At 44.0% G+C, this 17,086-nt stretch overlaps 1 protein-coding gene across 7 annotated transcripts in view; it reads right to left on the bottom strand.

Moving 5' to 3' along the window:
* ADD1 (adducin 1) overlaps positions 1–17,086 on the bottom strand; it is a 95,719-nt gene that overhangs the window by 44,826 nt on the left and 33,807 nt on the right. For all 7 annotated transcript variants that reach the window (XM_056554995.1, XM_056554999.1, XM_056554994.1 and 4 more), the window contains exons 3-8: positions 16,426–16,588; positions 14,364–14,515; positions 9,599–9,679; positions 8,327–8,476; positions 6,641–6,784; positions 6,463–6,561 (exon numbers count right to left, since the gene is read on the bottom strand). In XM_056554995.1, the coding sequence (XP_056410970.1) occupies positions 6,463–6,561; positions 6,641–6,784; positions 8,327–8,476; positions 9,599–9,679; positions 14,364–14,515; positions 16,426–16,588 (789 nt within the window). The remainder of the gene's footprint in view (positions 1–6,462; positions 6,562–6,640; positions 6,785–8,326; positions 8,477–9,598; positions 9,680–14,363; positions 14,516–16,425; positions 16,589–17,086) is intronic.

Genomic DNA, 17,086 nt, shown 5'->3' with positions numbered 1-17,086 from the left:
GCCGTGGCGTAGTCCGACTGAACGCGGACAGGACGGGACTGAAGACGGGACTCCCAATGAAGAAAACTAAAGAAGAATTGCCCTTAAGTCCAATATGTTTATCGGAGGAAGGGTCTCCGGAGGAGACCAGAGTCCCTGAACCGTCCAATCCCTGAACACACCGCCCCAGCCCTACAGGCTGGCATCCGTTGTAACAAACTGCCAGTGAAGGGGAAGAAAGGACCGCCCTTGGAGAAAAAAAAAAGGGGGAAGCGAAGCCACCAGAGCAGAGACTGACGGACCCTGAGGGGGAGAACAATCTGACGATCGAGGGACAGAGGAGACCTGTTCCATCGAAAGGGAATCGCCAGTTGAAGGGGGGCGGTAAAGAAACTCGGCAAAGGGTACGGCCTCCATAGATGCCACCATCCGACCCAGGACTTCCATACAAGAGCGGATGGAGACCGATACCTGGGTCCGAAGGGAGCGGACCCCCGCCCGTAGCGCCAGACGTTTGTCCGGCGGAAGACAAATTCGGGCAGAGGCCGTGTCGAATCGAAGTCCCCGAAAGGTTAGAGACTGGGTCGGACAGAGGACTGACTTGTCCCGGTTGACCATCCACCCGAAGCGAGTCAGCGTGGAGAGTGATGTCCAGATTCTCGAGAGTCTGGGCTCTGGTTGGAGCCTTGATGAGAAGGTCGTCCAGATAGGGTATCCCCGAGATACCCCTCGACCGTAACAAGCCCATCACTGGCGCAAGGATCTTTGTAGAGACCCGAGGAGCCGTGGCTAGACCAAAGGGGAGGGCTACGAATTGAAAATGCCCCTCCGGAACCGCAAAGCAGAGGTACCGATGATGGCCCGGAAATATTGGCACATGGAGGTAGGCATCCGTGATGTCCACCGATGAAGGAACTCCCATTGTTCCAGGGACGCTACCATCGAGCGGAGAGATCCCATTCGGAATTGGCGCTTGAGGTCTAGAATTGGTCGCACAGAACAGACCTTCTTGGGGACCACAAAAAGATTTGAATAGAAAACCCCCGAAAACGTACCCCACGAAATTGCTTTGCCAGAGGAGGAGACCGGGGGGCCCAGGATCGAAGAAAAAAAAAAAAAAAAGCGATCTCTCGGAAGGGAGGCAAATTCGATCCGGTAACCGTTGGACACCACGTTCCCTGACCCAAGGGTCCTGAACCTGAGAGGTCCAGATGTCTCAGAAAAACCAAGAGACGACCTCTGCAGAATTGGGTTTTGCGGTTGCTCGATTTGGGCGCAAAACGTCCAGAGCGGTTGAAAACCGACTTCCAAGACGGGCGCGCACGGAACGAGGGAGCCTCTCTGTCACGCGAGGGCGCCTGCCCAGATCCTTTACTGGGGCCAGAGGTCCGAAAGGAAAGGACTTCCTTTGGGAAGTAGGGAGAGCCTCCCGTTGCCTCAGAGATAATCTCATCAAGGCGTTTGCTAGAAAGACGGCTGCCCGTAATGGGAAGCTCAGCGAGAGACCTTTTTGAAGAGGCATCCGCATTCCAAGCTTTAAGCCACATAGAGCGGCGGAGGGCCGCTAGGTGACCCACAAAGGCAGAACAACGGCTGACTGCATGGAAGCTGCGCACGGAAAGTCCCCAGCTTTAGCGCATTGGAGAGCAAGAGCAGATAGATCCTCGGGGGGGGGGTTAATCACGCTAAGATATCCTGATGGAGCTTTTGGCACCACTCAGACAGGGCGTTGGACACCCATGTCGAGGCGAAGATGTGTAGAATAGAAGAGCCAGCTGGTTCAGAAGCGAACTTCGCTAAAGATTCTACCTTCTTGTCCGCGGGATCCTTGAAGGCAGCAGCATCTGCTAGAGGCAGTGTAGTCGCTTTAGAGATCCGGGAGATTGGTGGATCCACAGAAGGAGGGGAAGCCACCTTAGCGACAAAGTCCTTGTCAAATGGATAACGTTCTTGAATTGTCTTGATTCCCGGAAATCTCTTGTCTGGATGTTTCCATGCGGATTCCAGAATGCCATCAAAGTCAGCGTGAGAGCTGAACCTTTTAGGTGCTGGCTGAGCATGATGTAAGGATACATCTGGATAGACATCCGAATATCCTGGGTCCTCCAAGTGAAAGGTGTCTCTTATGGCTGTCACCAATGAGTGCACCGTTGCAATTGAGTCCGAGCGGTCCTCTGGATCAGATGCCGGTTCGGAAGCCTCATCCACTAGTTCACCAGGGGAATGTGAATGAGTAGAGGCAATCCTGGAGGGGGGCGACCCAGACCTGGTACACGGCTCTGGAGAGGCAGAGCGGCGACTCCGAGAACGTCCTCTGAAGGAGCGACGTTTGTGCCCAGATGATAGGGGGGGACCCACGAGGGGAACGCTCACGTCTATCTGAAGACTCAATGGAAGAGTCAGACGAGGCACCCCCAGCACGCTTAGCGTGAAGTACGCGGAGACGGAGAGCGGGCCCTCTCCGAGGTCCTGCGCAGGGAAGACCCCTTCAGGGCGGACACCAATACCCCGAGGGGGGGTGGGGGGGTCCTCAGCCACCGAACCGGAGATTTTGGTCAAGTCAGCCCTATACTGGGTCAGGAAAGAAACCCAGGGTGGTGGAGAAGCTGAACCCACCGGGACTGAAGGGGCATCAGGGGGCACCAGGGGGTCTGGAGGAGCAGGCAGGGCAAGTGGCTCGGCAGAGCCAGGCATTTTGGTACTACAGTGATTACAGGCACTTTGGTACTACAGTGTTTATAGACCAAAAAGTCTATGCATCCTGGCAGCTGCAGAGAGGAGAACAGCTCCATGCAGCTAGAGTGAGAAAGTGACGGCCAATAGTAGAGGGGGGCGTGCCCGCAGCAGAGGCACTAACTAGTTGGCCCCCCTCTGACTGAAATTCACGCCCACTGCGCTGATGCGTGCTTCTGAAGAGCTCCGACAGCCCTGTGGGCGGAGCTAAAAACCAGGCCGAGAGGGAGCTGTAATGGCGCCCGCTCCTTGTCCCGAGCGCACATGTAATTTGCATATGTGCTTGGGGGAACAGAAAGGGCGGTTAAGACGCCGGCAGAGACTGCCGGAGAAAAGGAAAGTAAGCCGGCGCTGAGAGCACCCGGCTCGTACCAGCGCCGCGGCTGTCAGCCACATATAAGGCGCTTGCGGTGAAAATGAAAGTAAGCCGGCCCGAACTGGCGCCGCGGCTTGCAAATAAGGCGCTGTTCCCACACAGAGCCAACATAACATACATGCCCCCTCAGAGTGTCACTGCTCACAGTGCTAAACAGAACATACATGCCCCCTCGGAGTGCCACTGCTCCCCCAGAATAAAGTCCATTCCCAGTAAGCCAGCCCAACCTTAAAAAGGTGGGCCAGAAACAGGCGCTGACCGTTGGCGGGGGGGGGGGTTAACAGCGCATATACGCAATGTCTGTGCCCCCTTACTCGCAATGGGGAAACAGTGAACCGCAGTTCCTGAGTCCCCACCTGAAAACAGAAAAGAAAAAGGAATAAAAAACTAAACACATCCCTATACTAGGAAAAAAAAAAAAAAAAAACAGAAGACCAGTTCTGGAGCAAACCAGACCAGTCCACCTCCTTCAGACACCAAGCTTAAACTGACTAGCTCAGAGCCTGAAGGCGTGTATATCCTGCTGGGAGGAGCTGACTTTTTCTATTACCATAGTGTCACACCTCCTAGAGACAGCAAGATACACCCACGGTCTGTGTCCCTCAATGGAGCCGAAAGAGAAAAAGCAAATTGGACATAATGTCACACCAAACTCCAAAAATGGGCTGGACAAAATTTTTGGCACCCTTTCAAAATTGTGGAAAAATAAGATTGTTATTCTGACTAGAGTCACTTTACGAATTAATAACAAACGCTTTTACGGAATATTCTGATTCTGAGATTGTTTTTTCGTGACATTCTACTTTATTTTGGTGGTAAATTTTCGTCGTTACTTGCATCCTTTTTGGTGAAAAATCAGTAGAGCTTCAAAGTAGAGCAGCAATTTTCAGACATTTCATGAAAATTGCTAAATCTGAAGGGACAGATGTTACAGAACTACAACTCCCAGAATGCCTGGGCAGGCTAGGCATGCTGAGAGTTGTAGTTTGGCAACATCTGGAGGGCTACCGTTTGGGCACCACTGTAACAGTGGTCTCCAAACGGTGACCCTCCAGATGTTGCAAAACTACAACTCCCAGCATGCCCAGACCGCCTTTGGCTGTCTGGACATGCTGGGAGTTGCAGTTTGGCATCCACTAGGAATTTTGGCATCCACTAGGAAGCCCCCTTCCTTTAGCCCCCCCCCACCGTCGTTTCCCTACCTGCGCCGTGATCTCTGCTGATGTCTCTGATGATCGCCGGGCCCCATCGCATCTGGTCCTCAGGTAAAAAGCCTCCATCTTCTCCCCTCGTTCTGCCAGACATCCAGGGGTGGGCAGAACGGGGGTTGCCATGGCAACTCACTGTCCTGCGCTGCCATTGGTCAGAACTCATTTCTGACTAATGGCAGGGGATAGGAGGAGATCGCAGCACTGCGACCTCACTCCTAGCCCTCAGGATGATCGGGGCTGTCACTTACAGCTCCGATCATCCCTATTTTCCGGGTGATCGGGTCACCAGAGACCCGATCAGCCCGGAATTGCAGAAAAGCGCATGTCTGAATTGACATGCGATTTTCTGCGATCACCGATCTCAGGACCCCCTTCGGCGGTGTGCCGGGATGCCTGCTGAATGATTTCAGCTTACTTAGTCTTTGCATTGTGTGTGCCACATGAAGCATGGACAACAGAAAGAGGAGAAGAGAACGGTCTGAGGACTTGAGAAACAAAATTGTGGAAAAATATCAACAATCTCAAGGTTGTCCACAATGCGCAACATCATCAAGAAGTTTGCAACCCATGGCACTGTAGCTTATCTCCCTGGGTGTGGACGGAAGAGAAAAATTGATGAAAGGTGTCAACGCAGGATAGTCCAGATGGTGGATAAGCAGCCCGAAACAAGTTCCAAAGATATTAAAGCTGTCCTGCAGGCTCGGGGAGAATCAGTGACAGCACGAACTATCCATTTAAAATGAAATGAAACACTATGGTAGGAGATCCAGGAGGACCCCACTGCTGACAAAGACATAAAAAAGAAAGACTACATTTTGCCAAAATGAACTTAAGCCAAAATCCTTCTGGGAAAACATCTTGTACACAGTGAGACCAAGATGGAGCTTTTTGGTAAAGCACATCATTCTACTGTTTACGGAAAACGGAATGAGGCCTACAAAGAAAAGAACACAGTACCTACTGTGAAATATGGTGAAGGTTCAATGATGTTTTGGGGTTGTTTTGTAGCCTCTGGCACTGGGTGCCTTGAATGTGTGCAAGGCATCATGAAATCTGAGGATTACCAAATGATTGGGTCACACTGTACAGCCCAGTGTCAGAAAGCTGGGTTTGCATCCCACATCTTGGGTCTTCCAGCAGGACAATGAACCCAAACATAAGTCAAAAAGCACCCAGGCATGGATGGCAACAAAGCGCTGGAGAGTTCTGAAGTGGCCAGCAATGAGTCCAGATCTAAATCCCATTGAACACCTGTGGAGAGATCTTAAAATTGCTGTTGGGAAAAGGCGCCTTCCAATAAGAGAGACCTGGAACAGTTTGCAAAGGAAGAGTGGTCCAACATTCCGGCTGAGAGGTGTAAGAAGCCTATTGATGGTTATAGAAAGCAACTGATTTCAGGTATTTTTTTTCTAAAGGGTGTGCATATAAATATTAAGTTAAGGGTGCCAATAATTTTGTCCAGCCCATTTTTGGAGTTTGGTGTGACATTATGTCCAATTTGCTTTTTTTTTTTTTTATTTATTTATTTTTTGTTTAGTTCCAATACACACAAAGGGAATAAACATGTGTATTACAAAAGATGTGTTACTGCAATCTTTTTCAGTGAGAAATACATAATTTTCTAGAAAACTTTCAGGGGTGCTAACATTTACGGCCATGACTGTAAAATAAGCACATTGCTAAATAGGGCTAGGAACTTTTTTTTTTTTTTTTTTTTTAAGTCCATAGTCATTTCCAAATGCAGAAGTATATGTCTTTGTCATTATGCAAGTGAAGTCCAAATGCCTAGGAGGCATTCCTCAGCATGGCCAGGAGCCCAGTAAATTCCAGGCTAGGTCATCTTTATTATTGCCGACTGGTCCACTTGCATCTGCCTACCCAATCTGAAAGATGTCACATGGCATGGGCTTGCTTGAGCTCTAGCCACGCAGGGGATGCCTTTTAGTTATTTGCATAAATACCAACAAGGCTTATCTGTGCCTAAAATTCTGATGACTAGACCTAACTAGCCATGTGCTTATTTACAACTTTTTTTTGGGCTGCTGCTGCTGACAGGCCCGCGTGGTTATTTAAGTCTTTTTTTAATACACAAATGAAATATACAAAGCATTTCATTATCTAGTCAGGTCTCAGATATCTAAGTATAAATGTTACAGCAATTACCTGAATTTCACAGGCAGACACAAGGTTGTGAATGTAATAAAATGCCTCTTCAACAGTTTCTCCCATAGTTACAAGTCCATGATTTCGGAGAATGAGCACCTTAAAAAAAAAAAGTTAAAATAGTAAGTCATAAGGTTCTTACAGTGTATACTGAAAAGGTATTAAAACAAATACTAACTTTGCTTCTTGGTCCTAAGTTTTTCTGTATTAATGATTTCTCCTCCTCATCAACCAGTATGCCATGATAGTCATGATAAGCCACTTCTCCTAGACACAGGGCCTCTGGAGATAGTGACAGTAGGCCACATTTCATGGCAGACACCTTGTAGAGAAAAGTTAAAGTGTAAAGTTTAGCTCGAAAATACAGTACAGATGTTTCAAACTTAAAGGGTATTGCAGAGTTTAGAGGAAAACTTGAAAGAAGGCTGCAAGGATATTAATCAACAAGTAGAAATCAACACAAGTCATATGCCATAGACATTTATAACCAACTTATGTCACATTTTTCCTCCCTATATGCGCCCAAGTGAGTAGCAGACTACAGCTCCTATCATTATCAACAAGGCATTACTATGCATTCAGGATCTTTAAACTGTATTTAATACTTTAAGATGGAGTCAAGTCTTGCATTTCAGAACAACTTTAACTCTATTTTCAGTGAACCCCAATAGGTCAGACTTCCTGTCTGATCATAAAGAAATGGCCTATTCTAGCGATATACCATCACTTTTTAAGATGGGAATAAAACAAGATGGGAAAATCTGACGCAGACCCCATTAAAGTCAATAGGGTCTTCGGTGGATTTTCCACAGCAGAAATTCCGCTGCCGAAAATCTGCTGCAGAGAGCACACCCACATTTAAACTCGTGAGGGGAACCACGCTGCGAGTTCGCAAAATCCACATGTGTCAATGCACCTTTACACAAGAAATTTTAAATAAGTCAAAGGAAATTAAAAACTGAAAGATAAGGAGATTTTTTAACACTTGCCGTAAAATCTCTCTTTCTCGAAGGATCCATTGGTGGACACAGACTGTGGGTGTATGCTGCTGTCTCTAGGAGATGTGACACTATGGCAACAAAAAAAGTTGGCTCCTCCCAGCAGGATATACCTGCCTTCAGGCTCTGAGCTAATCAGTTTAAGTTCCAGAGCAATAGGAGGAGACCAACAGGTCAAGAAAAACCCCAAACTGTCCGAGAACCAGAAGAAAAAAACATAACTGAACACACCCTCGGACAGAGAACCAAGGAAAATCCCAAAAGGGTGGGAGCTGTGTCCCCCAATGGATCCTTCGAGAAAGATTTTACGGTAAGTGTTCAAAAATCTCCTTTTCTCTATAACGTCCCTATACTAGGAAAAAAAAAAAAAACAGAAGACCTGGTCTGGAGCAAACCAGACCATGTCCATCTCCTTCAGACACTAAGCTTAAACTGATTAGCTCAGAGGCTGAAGGCGGGTATATCCTGCTGGGAGGAGCCAACTGTTTTTGTTGCCATAGTGTCACATCTAGAGAAAGCAGCATACACCCACAGTCTGTGTCCCCCAATGGAGCCGATAGAGAAAAACAGACTCAAGATTACCCAGTTGCATTCTGTATTAGAACAGTATAGTAAGAACTATGGGGGAGATTTATCAAAACCTGTCCAGAAGAAAAGTTTTTGAGTTGCCCATAGCCACCAGATAGCGTTTTTCACTTTTAAAAAGGCCTCTGAAAAATGAAAAACGATTTTACTGGTTGCATTGGGCAACTCAGCAACTTTTCCTCAGGACAGGTTTTGACATTTCCCCTCCTATTACACTAATATAAAACCCAGATAGAGAGAGAGAATATTTGAAGTGAGTAGAGGAAGCGCTTCATACTCACTGCAGCCCCAGCAGGGGTATGGATATGGACAATGCATTTCACATCAGGTCGGGCTGCATAAATGGCAGAATGCAGTGTAAATCCAGCTTTATTCACTCCTAGGTTTGTACTGCCACGGTCTACTATGTCACCTTGAAGATTGATTTTTACCTAAAAATAGTCAACATAAAAATATACAAATTATTTCTCAGATTCATATTTTGATTTTAAAGTTTTAAAGGCTTAAATTAATTGCAACACATATTTAAATCCCCCTAACAAACAAAAAAAAAAAAAAAAAAGAAATTTCACAGTATATGCCCTTAAAATAATAATAATTTTCCAGGAAGGCACAGCTTAAGCTCTTAAAGACTCAGGGCGTACCGGTACGCCCTGAGCCCGGTCCCGGTGTGAAAAACATATGTGGTATATATATATATATATATATATATATATATATATATATATATATATATATATATATATATATATATATATATATATATATATATATATATGTGGTATAAAAACATATGCGTGCGTAAATGTCCAAACTATAAAATTATATAATTAATTAAACCGCACGGTCAATGGCGTACGCGCAAAAAAATTCCAAAGTCCAAAATAGCGTATTTTTGGTCACTTTTTATATCATAAAAAAATAAAAAGCGATCAAAAAGTCCGATCAACACAAAAATGGTACCGATAAAAACTTCAGAACACGGCTCAAAAAATGAGCACTCATACTAGCCCGTACGCGGAAAAATAAAGTTACAGGGGTAAGAAAATGACAATTTTAAACGTATACATTTTCTGCATGTAGTCATGATTTTTTTCAGAAGTGCGACAAAATCAAACCTATATAAGTAGGGTATCATTTTAACCGTATGGACCTACAGAATAATGATAAGGTGCAATTTTGACCAAAGAATGCACTGCGTAGAAACGGAGGCCCCAAAAGTTACAAAATGAAATTTTTTCTTCAATTTTGTCACACAATGATTTGTTTTCCATTTCGCCGTGAATGTTTTGGTAAAATTACTAATGTCACTGCAAAATAGAATTGGTGGCGCAAAAAATAAGCCATCATATGGATTTTTAGGTGCTAAATTGAAAGCGTTATGATTTTTAGAAGGTGATGAAAAAAATGAAAATGCAAAAACGGAAAACGCTGAGTCCTTAAGGGGTTAAATATGAAAAAAAAAAATAAAGTAAAAAAGATTTGAAAAAAGCTTTTAACTTCAAAAGCCCAAAAAATAAAATTAAACATTAAATAAAAAAAAAATAACTTACCAAACTAGAGGCAGTTACTTCACTGTAAAGGAGCCCGAAGGGAACAATAAGGAAGTGTTCTTGCTCTGAACTCACTCTGACCTGCATCAGAAAAAGAACATCAGGTCACATGCATTTAAGTTACCAGCAGGAATCCAATAGCACTTTACCACTGTTCTGAATAGTCTACATTTAAGTGATTTAAGGTTTGTTTTTCTTAAAGTAATTACAGTTTAATTAGCTGTCACAATGCCATGACCGAAGTCAACAGTGGATGTCCAGCAGTTGAGGTCCTCATGGTACCAAGAATGTAGACTAGGAACTGCATTAACTCTAGGAAGAGACAGATTCTGCATCTCAGCACTGCCAGGAACCCAAACACAACATGACAAGTGGTCTAACCTGTCTATTCCGTCCAAGCCAACCATCTAATGTATGTTGAGGTGCTAATGTATGTTGTGGTGCTCTGTGTGTGTGTGTGCCCCCCCCCCACACACACACACACACAGCATTTCCGTGCAAAAGATGGGGGGGGGGAAAGGTGTTCTAGGCAAGTAGGAAGACAACTAGTGCAGCTTTTTTTTATTTTACAAAATATGGAAAACTTCATTTTTTTTAAAGTACATTAGAAAGATTTTTTATTTACCATAAGGAGTGCAATAGCAAAAATTCTTTTAATGAGAGTGCCCATTTAAGGTCTTGTGCACAAGATTTTTTTTCCCCTTCACACCGGTTTTGCACCAGAATCCATATGAACACCAAGGGGGGGAGATATAATCTCTATCGCTCGCTCTATCTATATATATATATATATCTATATATCTATATCTATCTCTATATATATCTATCTATATATATCTATTTATTTATTTTTGCGGCTCTTTGGCACAGTATCATTTTGCACCAATATTTGGCGCATTCTCACCTCTGTCAAATTGTAAACTTGCTAGGATATTGATGGTCCAGTGTTTGATTTTTGTAGTGGTCAGTAATTTATCAATTGCGTCAATTGTATTTTAGAGCTAATTTGCCTGTTTTTGACTTATGTTTGATGCAAATCACCTCCAACAATATTCTGACATGGAAAACACACATACGAAAAAGAATATGGTATGTGGCAAAATGACTAAAGTACGTGTGCCAAATGATAAATTTTGCGCATGTCCGTAAAAACCAAAGTAAAAAAAAATGTTTTTTAATTAAATGGGTAAAAAGAAAATGACAACAGGTAAAAATGATAAATACCCCCCCCCCCCCCCCCCCCCCCCATGTGTATTCTGCTTTCCACTGAACTATGGCACAATAATTTATAGGAATGAAAAGACAAAATAAATAAAACAAGTCTTGTTCATTAACTGAGGAGAGTCTAGTTGCACCCAACACAACTTCACTTTGCAGTTGTCTATTCACATTCTCTTCTAATAATCTGACATTGCTGCTCTTTACAGATTTCTCAGCAGTCACTGCATGGTTATAGAATGGAGTCAAGTTAAAGGAGACACCTGTATATTCACAAGAGGCTCAGGCTATTCACAATAGGTGATGGCCACAGCTCCCCTTCTCCCACTCCTTGCACAGTGACATCTGCACAGGTCATAGAACATGTGGAAAACACTTTCCCTCAAAAGTCAGCGAGTTATCTCTGGATTACAGGTATAGACATAGCTGCGCTCTCCAAAGCTCAAAGTTTTTGGTAGCGATTTGCATCCACTGAAGTAATATGGACAGAATCAACATGAGGGTTCTTGCCGTTAAGATGTAAGCATTTGGAAACTGTAGTGCTCCCATTCTAAAAAGGGAAATATATATATGTGGAGGGGGTTGAGTTCTAGTAAGATAGACAGAGTGTTACTATTGGAAAGCATCAGTAGCAATGAAGGAAGCTGCCAATAACGTACAAAAACATCCCGAGATTAATAGACGACACCATTTAGAGATATCACAAGGGCAATAAGTTAGTGAATTAGTGGACACTTTAAATTACATTAAAAATGGACCAGCAGCAGTTAGAAAATGTCACAATTCAAGGCAGAGGTAATTAATGGCTCTACCACATAGATGTGCTATAGTTAGAATTAGAGATGAGCGAACTCACAGTAAATTTGATTCGTCACAAACTTCTCGGCTCGGCAGTTGATGACTTATCCTGCATAAATTAGTTCAGCTTTCAGGTGCACTGGTGGGCTGGAAAAGGTGGATACAGTCCTAGGAAAGAGTCTCCTAGGACTGTATCCACCTTTTCCAGCCCACGGGAGCACCTGAAAGCTGAACTAATTTATGCAGGATAAGTCATCAACTGCCAAGCCGAGAAGTTTGTGACGAATTGAATTTACTGTAAGTTCGCTCATCTCTAGTTAGAATGATGTATATAATGCCCTGTCCCAACAATTGGCCCTATAGAGTAAGTAGGCTACAAATAGCATGCATATCAGAGGGTGTAAGGTTGAATCAGGAGTGAAACACTCAGGATGTCCACTCAGGAGGTCTATAGGATAAATATATAAATGGACAGGTGAACTCAGACAACACTATAAAGACCCTCATCCGTTCCACAAAGCACCATAGAGAAAAAAAGAACTAAGATCCCACCTACCTATTCCAAGAGGGCAACATGCTGTACTTACATGCCTGGAGCTGTGACTACCCCTACGCTGTTTCACTTCACGCTTCCTCAGGGAGCACCTTACACCCTGTGATATGCATGCTTTTTGTAGCCTAATTACTATATAGGGCCAATTGTTGGGACAGGGTATTAAATACATTATTCTATCTATAGCACATCTATGTGGTAGAGCCATTTATTACCTCTACCTTGAATTGTGACATTTTCTAACTGCTGCTGGTCCATTTTTTATGTATTTTAAAGCGTCCACTAAAAGATTTATACTTTTCTATATATATTCTTGTGTCCTTTGCTTGGAATAGGTTTAGTGATTGTTGTATGCAGGGGACACCAATTGCTTTTTGTATGTCAATAAGGGTCCTACTATCTGTTTACCGTATATACTCAAGTATTAGCCGTTCCGAATATAAGCCGAGGCCCCAAAATTTCACCCCAAAAACCTAGGGGAAAACGTATTGACTCGAGTATAAGCCTAGGGTGGGAAATACATCATCCCCCCCGTCATCCATCATCACCCCCCTCCCCTGTCATCATCCAGACCCCCCTTTTGTTTTCTTCTCACCTCCCCAGTTGTTGCCCTAGTAGCTGCAGGGACCGTCCAGGGAGGGAGCTGCAAGGGCCGTCCGCATTCCGGTGGGGAGGGTGAGCTGGTACGGGCCGTTCATCTTCACCGGGAGGCCTTCTTCTCTGCTCCGGGCCATCCTCTGACTAGTGACACTGCATTGACGCCACCATGCAGGGACGTCTGTGCGCAGGGACGCCCCTGACGTCATATGTATGCCCAGCAACATCAATGCAGCATCACTAGTCCGGGGACGGCCCGAAGCGGAGAAGAAGGCCTCCCGGTGAAGATTGATGGCCCGGACCAGCTCACCCTCCCCACCTGAATGCGGATGGTCCCTGCAGTGAAGATGGACGGCCCGGACCAGCTCACCCTCCCCACCGGTATGCGGATGGTCCCTGCAGTGAAGATGGACGGCCCGGACCAGCTCACCCTCCCCACCGGTATGCGGATGGTCCCTTCAGTGAAGATGGACGTATGCCTAAATCGATTTTTTTGTGTTCACTGGAGTATAAACTGAGGGGGGAGTTTTCAGCACGAAGAATCGTGCTGAAAAACTCGGCTTATACTAGAGTATATACGGAATATATGAACTAACACTGTGCAGACACAGCATAGGGAAGACCTTTCTTTGAAAGAAATAATCTGTTTTTCCGATTCCTGGATAACCCCTTTAAAGACCACTCCCTGTCTGCCTCCAGGTTGGGTGTGGTTCTGCAGCTCAGTTCCATTGGAAGCAATGGAGCAAAGTTGCAAAACCACACCCAAATTGGAGACAGACAGGCAACGGTCTTTGAAAGAAAATAGGTCTGTTTTTCAATTCCTGGACAACCACTCTCTTAAGTGTGAGCAGAATGAACTAGACAGACCCTTCACAAAGAACTCAATGTCTTCCTTTCATCTGACTTTCACTTGCTTTGCAATGAGGACTTTACTATACAGTCTTAAAAGCTATGTTGGCAGCTCTCCATATTATATAACAAGGATATTCTAGATATATTGCTATCAATGTATTTACTTGAATAGTAAAGAATCTGTCCTCATCCAAAGGTTAGCAAAGTCGAAAGGAAATTAACAAGTGACCTAGTGATTCACTTATTTTTTTATAGTAGAAATAAGAACTTTTTGTCACTACTTGAAATAAGAACTTTGTGTCACTACATGCAAAAAGCAACTCTCTGCATGTTAATTCTATGGCTAGGTTCACACTAGATTAACATTGATGAATTTTTGTGCCTATATTACAGCTTCAAATCCCAGCCTGGCCTTGGGTCGAATGACAAACTACCACTTCTTAGTTTAGGTCAGTGTTTGCCAACCAGGTTGCCTCCAGGTGTTGCAAAACTACAACTCCCAGCATGCCTGGACAGCCAAAGGCTGTCCAGGCATGCTGGGAGTTGTAGTTTTGCAACATCTGGAGGCACCCTGATTTCGAAACACTGGTTTAAGTCATCAAAATTGCAGTTTGGTCAGGTTTTAGCCATCACACTGACGTAAAAATGTATCTGTAATATTCTCATTTGAGCTCAGCCTGCAAAAGGCGAGAGGGAGAGGAGAGAGGGGCAGTCTTACCAAAGATGCTTTAATATTGTGATACTTACTGTAATGTGATTGTAGATCAGTTGAGACCACCCAAACAAATCCGCTAATCGATAAAATGCAGCAAGTTTACATCTAAGCAATTTCTCTCCCTTTTCATAGGCAATAGAGTCAGATCCTCTAAGATCATTCACAGGTGTTACCATTCCTAAACCTGAAATTAAATACATGGGGAGGAGGGTTAAACACAGTAACATTACAGAAGGGAGAAGGCACTTTGCATAATACGGAGGCTGCAGCTTTAATAGCCTGTAACCTTGTCTTGTCAATTTTTCATTTTCCTTTTCCTGCATAATTTATACCAGCTGCCTCTAATGACCCGCAGTTATAGATTTCATGAAGTGACCTTGCTTTATCTACATCTGTCAATACTGTAGATTTGGAAAAATGAGCTTTGCAGGAAATAGAACTCTCTAATCTTGGAAGAAAAAAAACACAAAAACAAAAAACACATGACTGCCGTAATTGTGACTTGATGAAAGCAAGGAAGCCATTTCATTACATGTGTAGCATTTTCTCGGCAAAGTCCGTGCACTGTTTGAGGAAAAAGTACCATAAAACCTAAAATGCATGTAAATGAGACAACAGGTTCATAGGCATTTTGTACCTCTACTTTGCCTAATAGAGCACACCCACAAACCAATGGATGCTCGGACAATAAATTACTATTACTGCTGTTACTCTTGATTTATACAGTGATGCCTCAACATACAATAGTTTCAACATACAATTGTCTTTTCTGGACCACTGTAACCTGAAACCAGACTCAACATACAATGTACAGACAGTCCAGATCTGTGAAACATGTCAATGGCTGAAAGATCAGAATGGGCATTCACTTGTAAAACACCTGATCACGGGGGTCCCGCCGCTGGGGACCCCCGTGATCTTCCACACAGCACCGTTATAATCAGTCCTCAGAGCGTGTTCGCTCCGGGTCTGATTACTGGCGATCACGGGGACGGAGCATAGTGATGTCATGGCTCCGCCCCGTGTGACATCACACTCCGCCCCCTAAATGCAAGCCTATCGGAGGGGGTGTGACAGCTGTCACGCCCCTCCAATAGACTTGCATTGATGGGGCGGAGCGCGACGTCACCATGCTCCGTCCTCGTGGTCGAGATGGACTCAGCCTGAGGACCTCCAGCGGTTCCGGAAGCCGCTAAAGGTGGGTGCTGCATGGTAGATCCCGGGGGTCCCCAGCAGCGGGACCCCCGCGATCTGACATCTTATCCCCTATCCATTGGATAGGGATTAAGATGTCTAGGGGCGGAGTACCCTTTTAAATGACCATTAACAGTGCATGAGCCAATGTCATAAGCCAGAAACTCACCGTTAATGACCGGGAGTGGCAGGAAGTTTTTTTTTTTTTTTTAAATATATAATTTTTATTCAGAATTTTCAAATTATAACTAACAGAATAATACAGGGATTTCCACCCCTGATCAGATTTGTGGCAAATAGAATGACAATATCCAGACATAAAAGTGGTATCACAAAGCTATGTGGAACAAGCATATTCCATAAAGTGCTAATAGAACAAATCCCCCTCCCAACCCACCTCACATTCATTCCCACAAACAAGCAGACCAAGCACAGCTCAAAACTAGATCACCTCTCAAGCAATAGTCCGACCACCACAGTTCCAAAGCATAAAAAGGGAGCCAAAGTCCGCAGCTAGGTCAATTAAATCTGCAGTCTCCCTAGCAAACCCGCTACAGTCTTCTGTAAATACTAGGAAGAGTCCATAAACGGGGTCATAACCCTGAGAATCTCATCAGACACCAGAACACTGCAGCATATCAATTTACATCAGACTGCAGATTTTGACCTCCCAGTAAAAGCTGTGTTGAAAACTATGAACAATCTATAAAAATTTTGAATACCAGTGGATTTGCAGCAAAAAAGTGGTCACAGCAAATACTCTGCATATACATGTAATGTACATATAATGTTGCAGCCCTATAAAATTATCATATTTCAAAAACCTAATACATGGTTTGGAACAGGTGATATTAATTTGCATTAGTGCCTGAAAAAAAAAGGGGCCAAAATGTGACTTACTCAAGTTTAACGCTGCCATTCCACCTTGAGGAGCTGATGGGTAAACACTAGGTACACTTGTGGTCATGAAGTCTGCAATCTGTTGTAGTGCCAACAAACCAGTTGGGTTTTTCCCTTTTTTAAGTTGGTCTTGAATCATTGTTTCCAGTTCATCACAGAATGCCTGAAAGAAGAAAAAGAAATTAGCCAAAACAAAAAAAAAAACTCAAAAAAACAAACAAAATCAAAAAACATCGCTTATATAATGTTCTATTGAAGAGAAGTGATAGCAGTTCGCTTACAGCTTCCTTGCAACTCAATTAACCATAGACACACAAGGATAGAAAGTACCTTTTGTCTGTCTACAAACCATGGGTCTAAAATTCCCCAAAGCTTTAAATCTGTTTAACACCTCCCCCACAACCCATGCAGTCCTACTAAATTAAAGGACAACTGCAGCAAAATACATGTATCCCCTGGGTTCAAACCAACTGTGGATAGGGCAGAAGTTTAATTTACGGCAGATTTTCTTTAAAGGTATTGTCCAGTTTTATAAAAACATGGCCGCGTTCTACCAACAAAATCTCTATACAGTGGTCCCTCAACATACGATGGTAATCCGTTCCAAACGGACCATCGTTTGTTGAAATCATCGCAAGTTGAGGCATCCGTGCAATGTAAA

Source organism: Hyla sarda, chromosome 1, assembly GCF_029499605.1.
Source record: "Hyla sarda isolate aHylSar1 chromosome 1, aHylSar1.hap1, whole genome shotgun sequence".
Lineage (NCBI taxonomy): Eukaryota > Metazoa > Chordata > Amphibia > Anura > Hylidae > Hyla > Hyla sarda.
The sequence above is the reverse complement of the archived record's forward strand: the minus strand, read 5'-3'. Positions and strand labels throughout refer to the sequence as shown.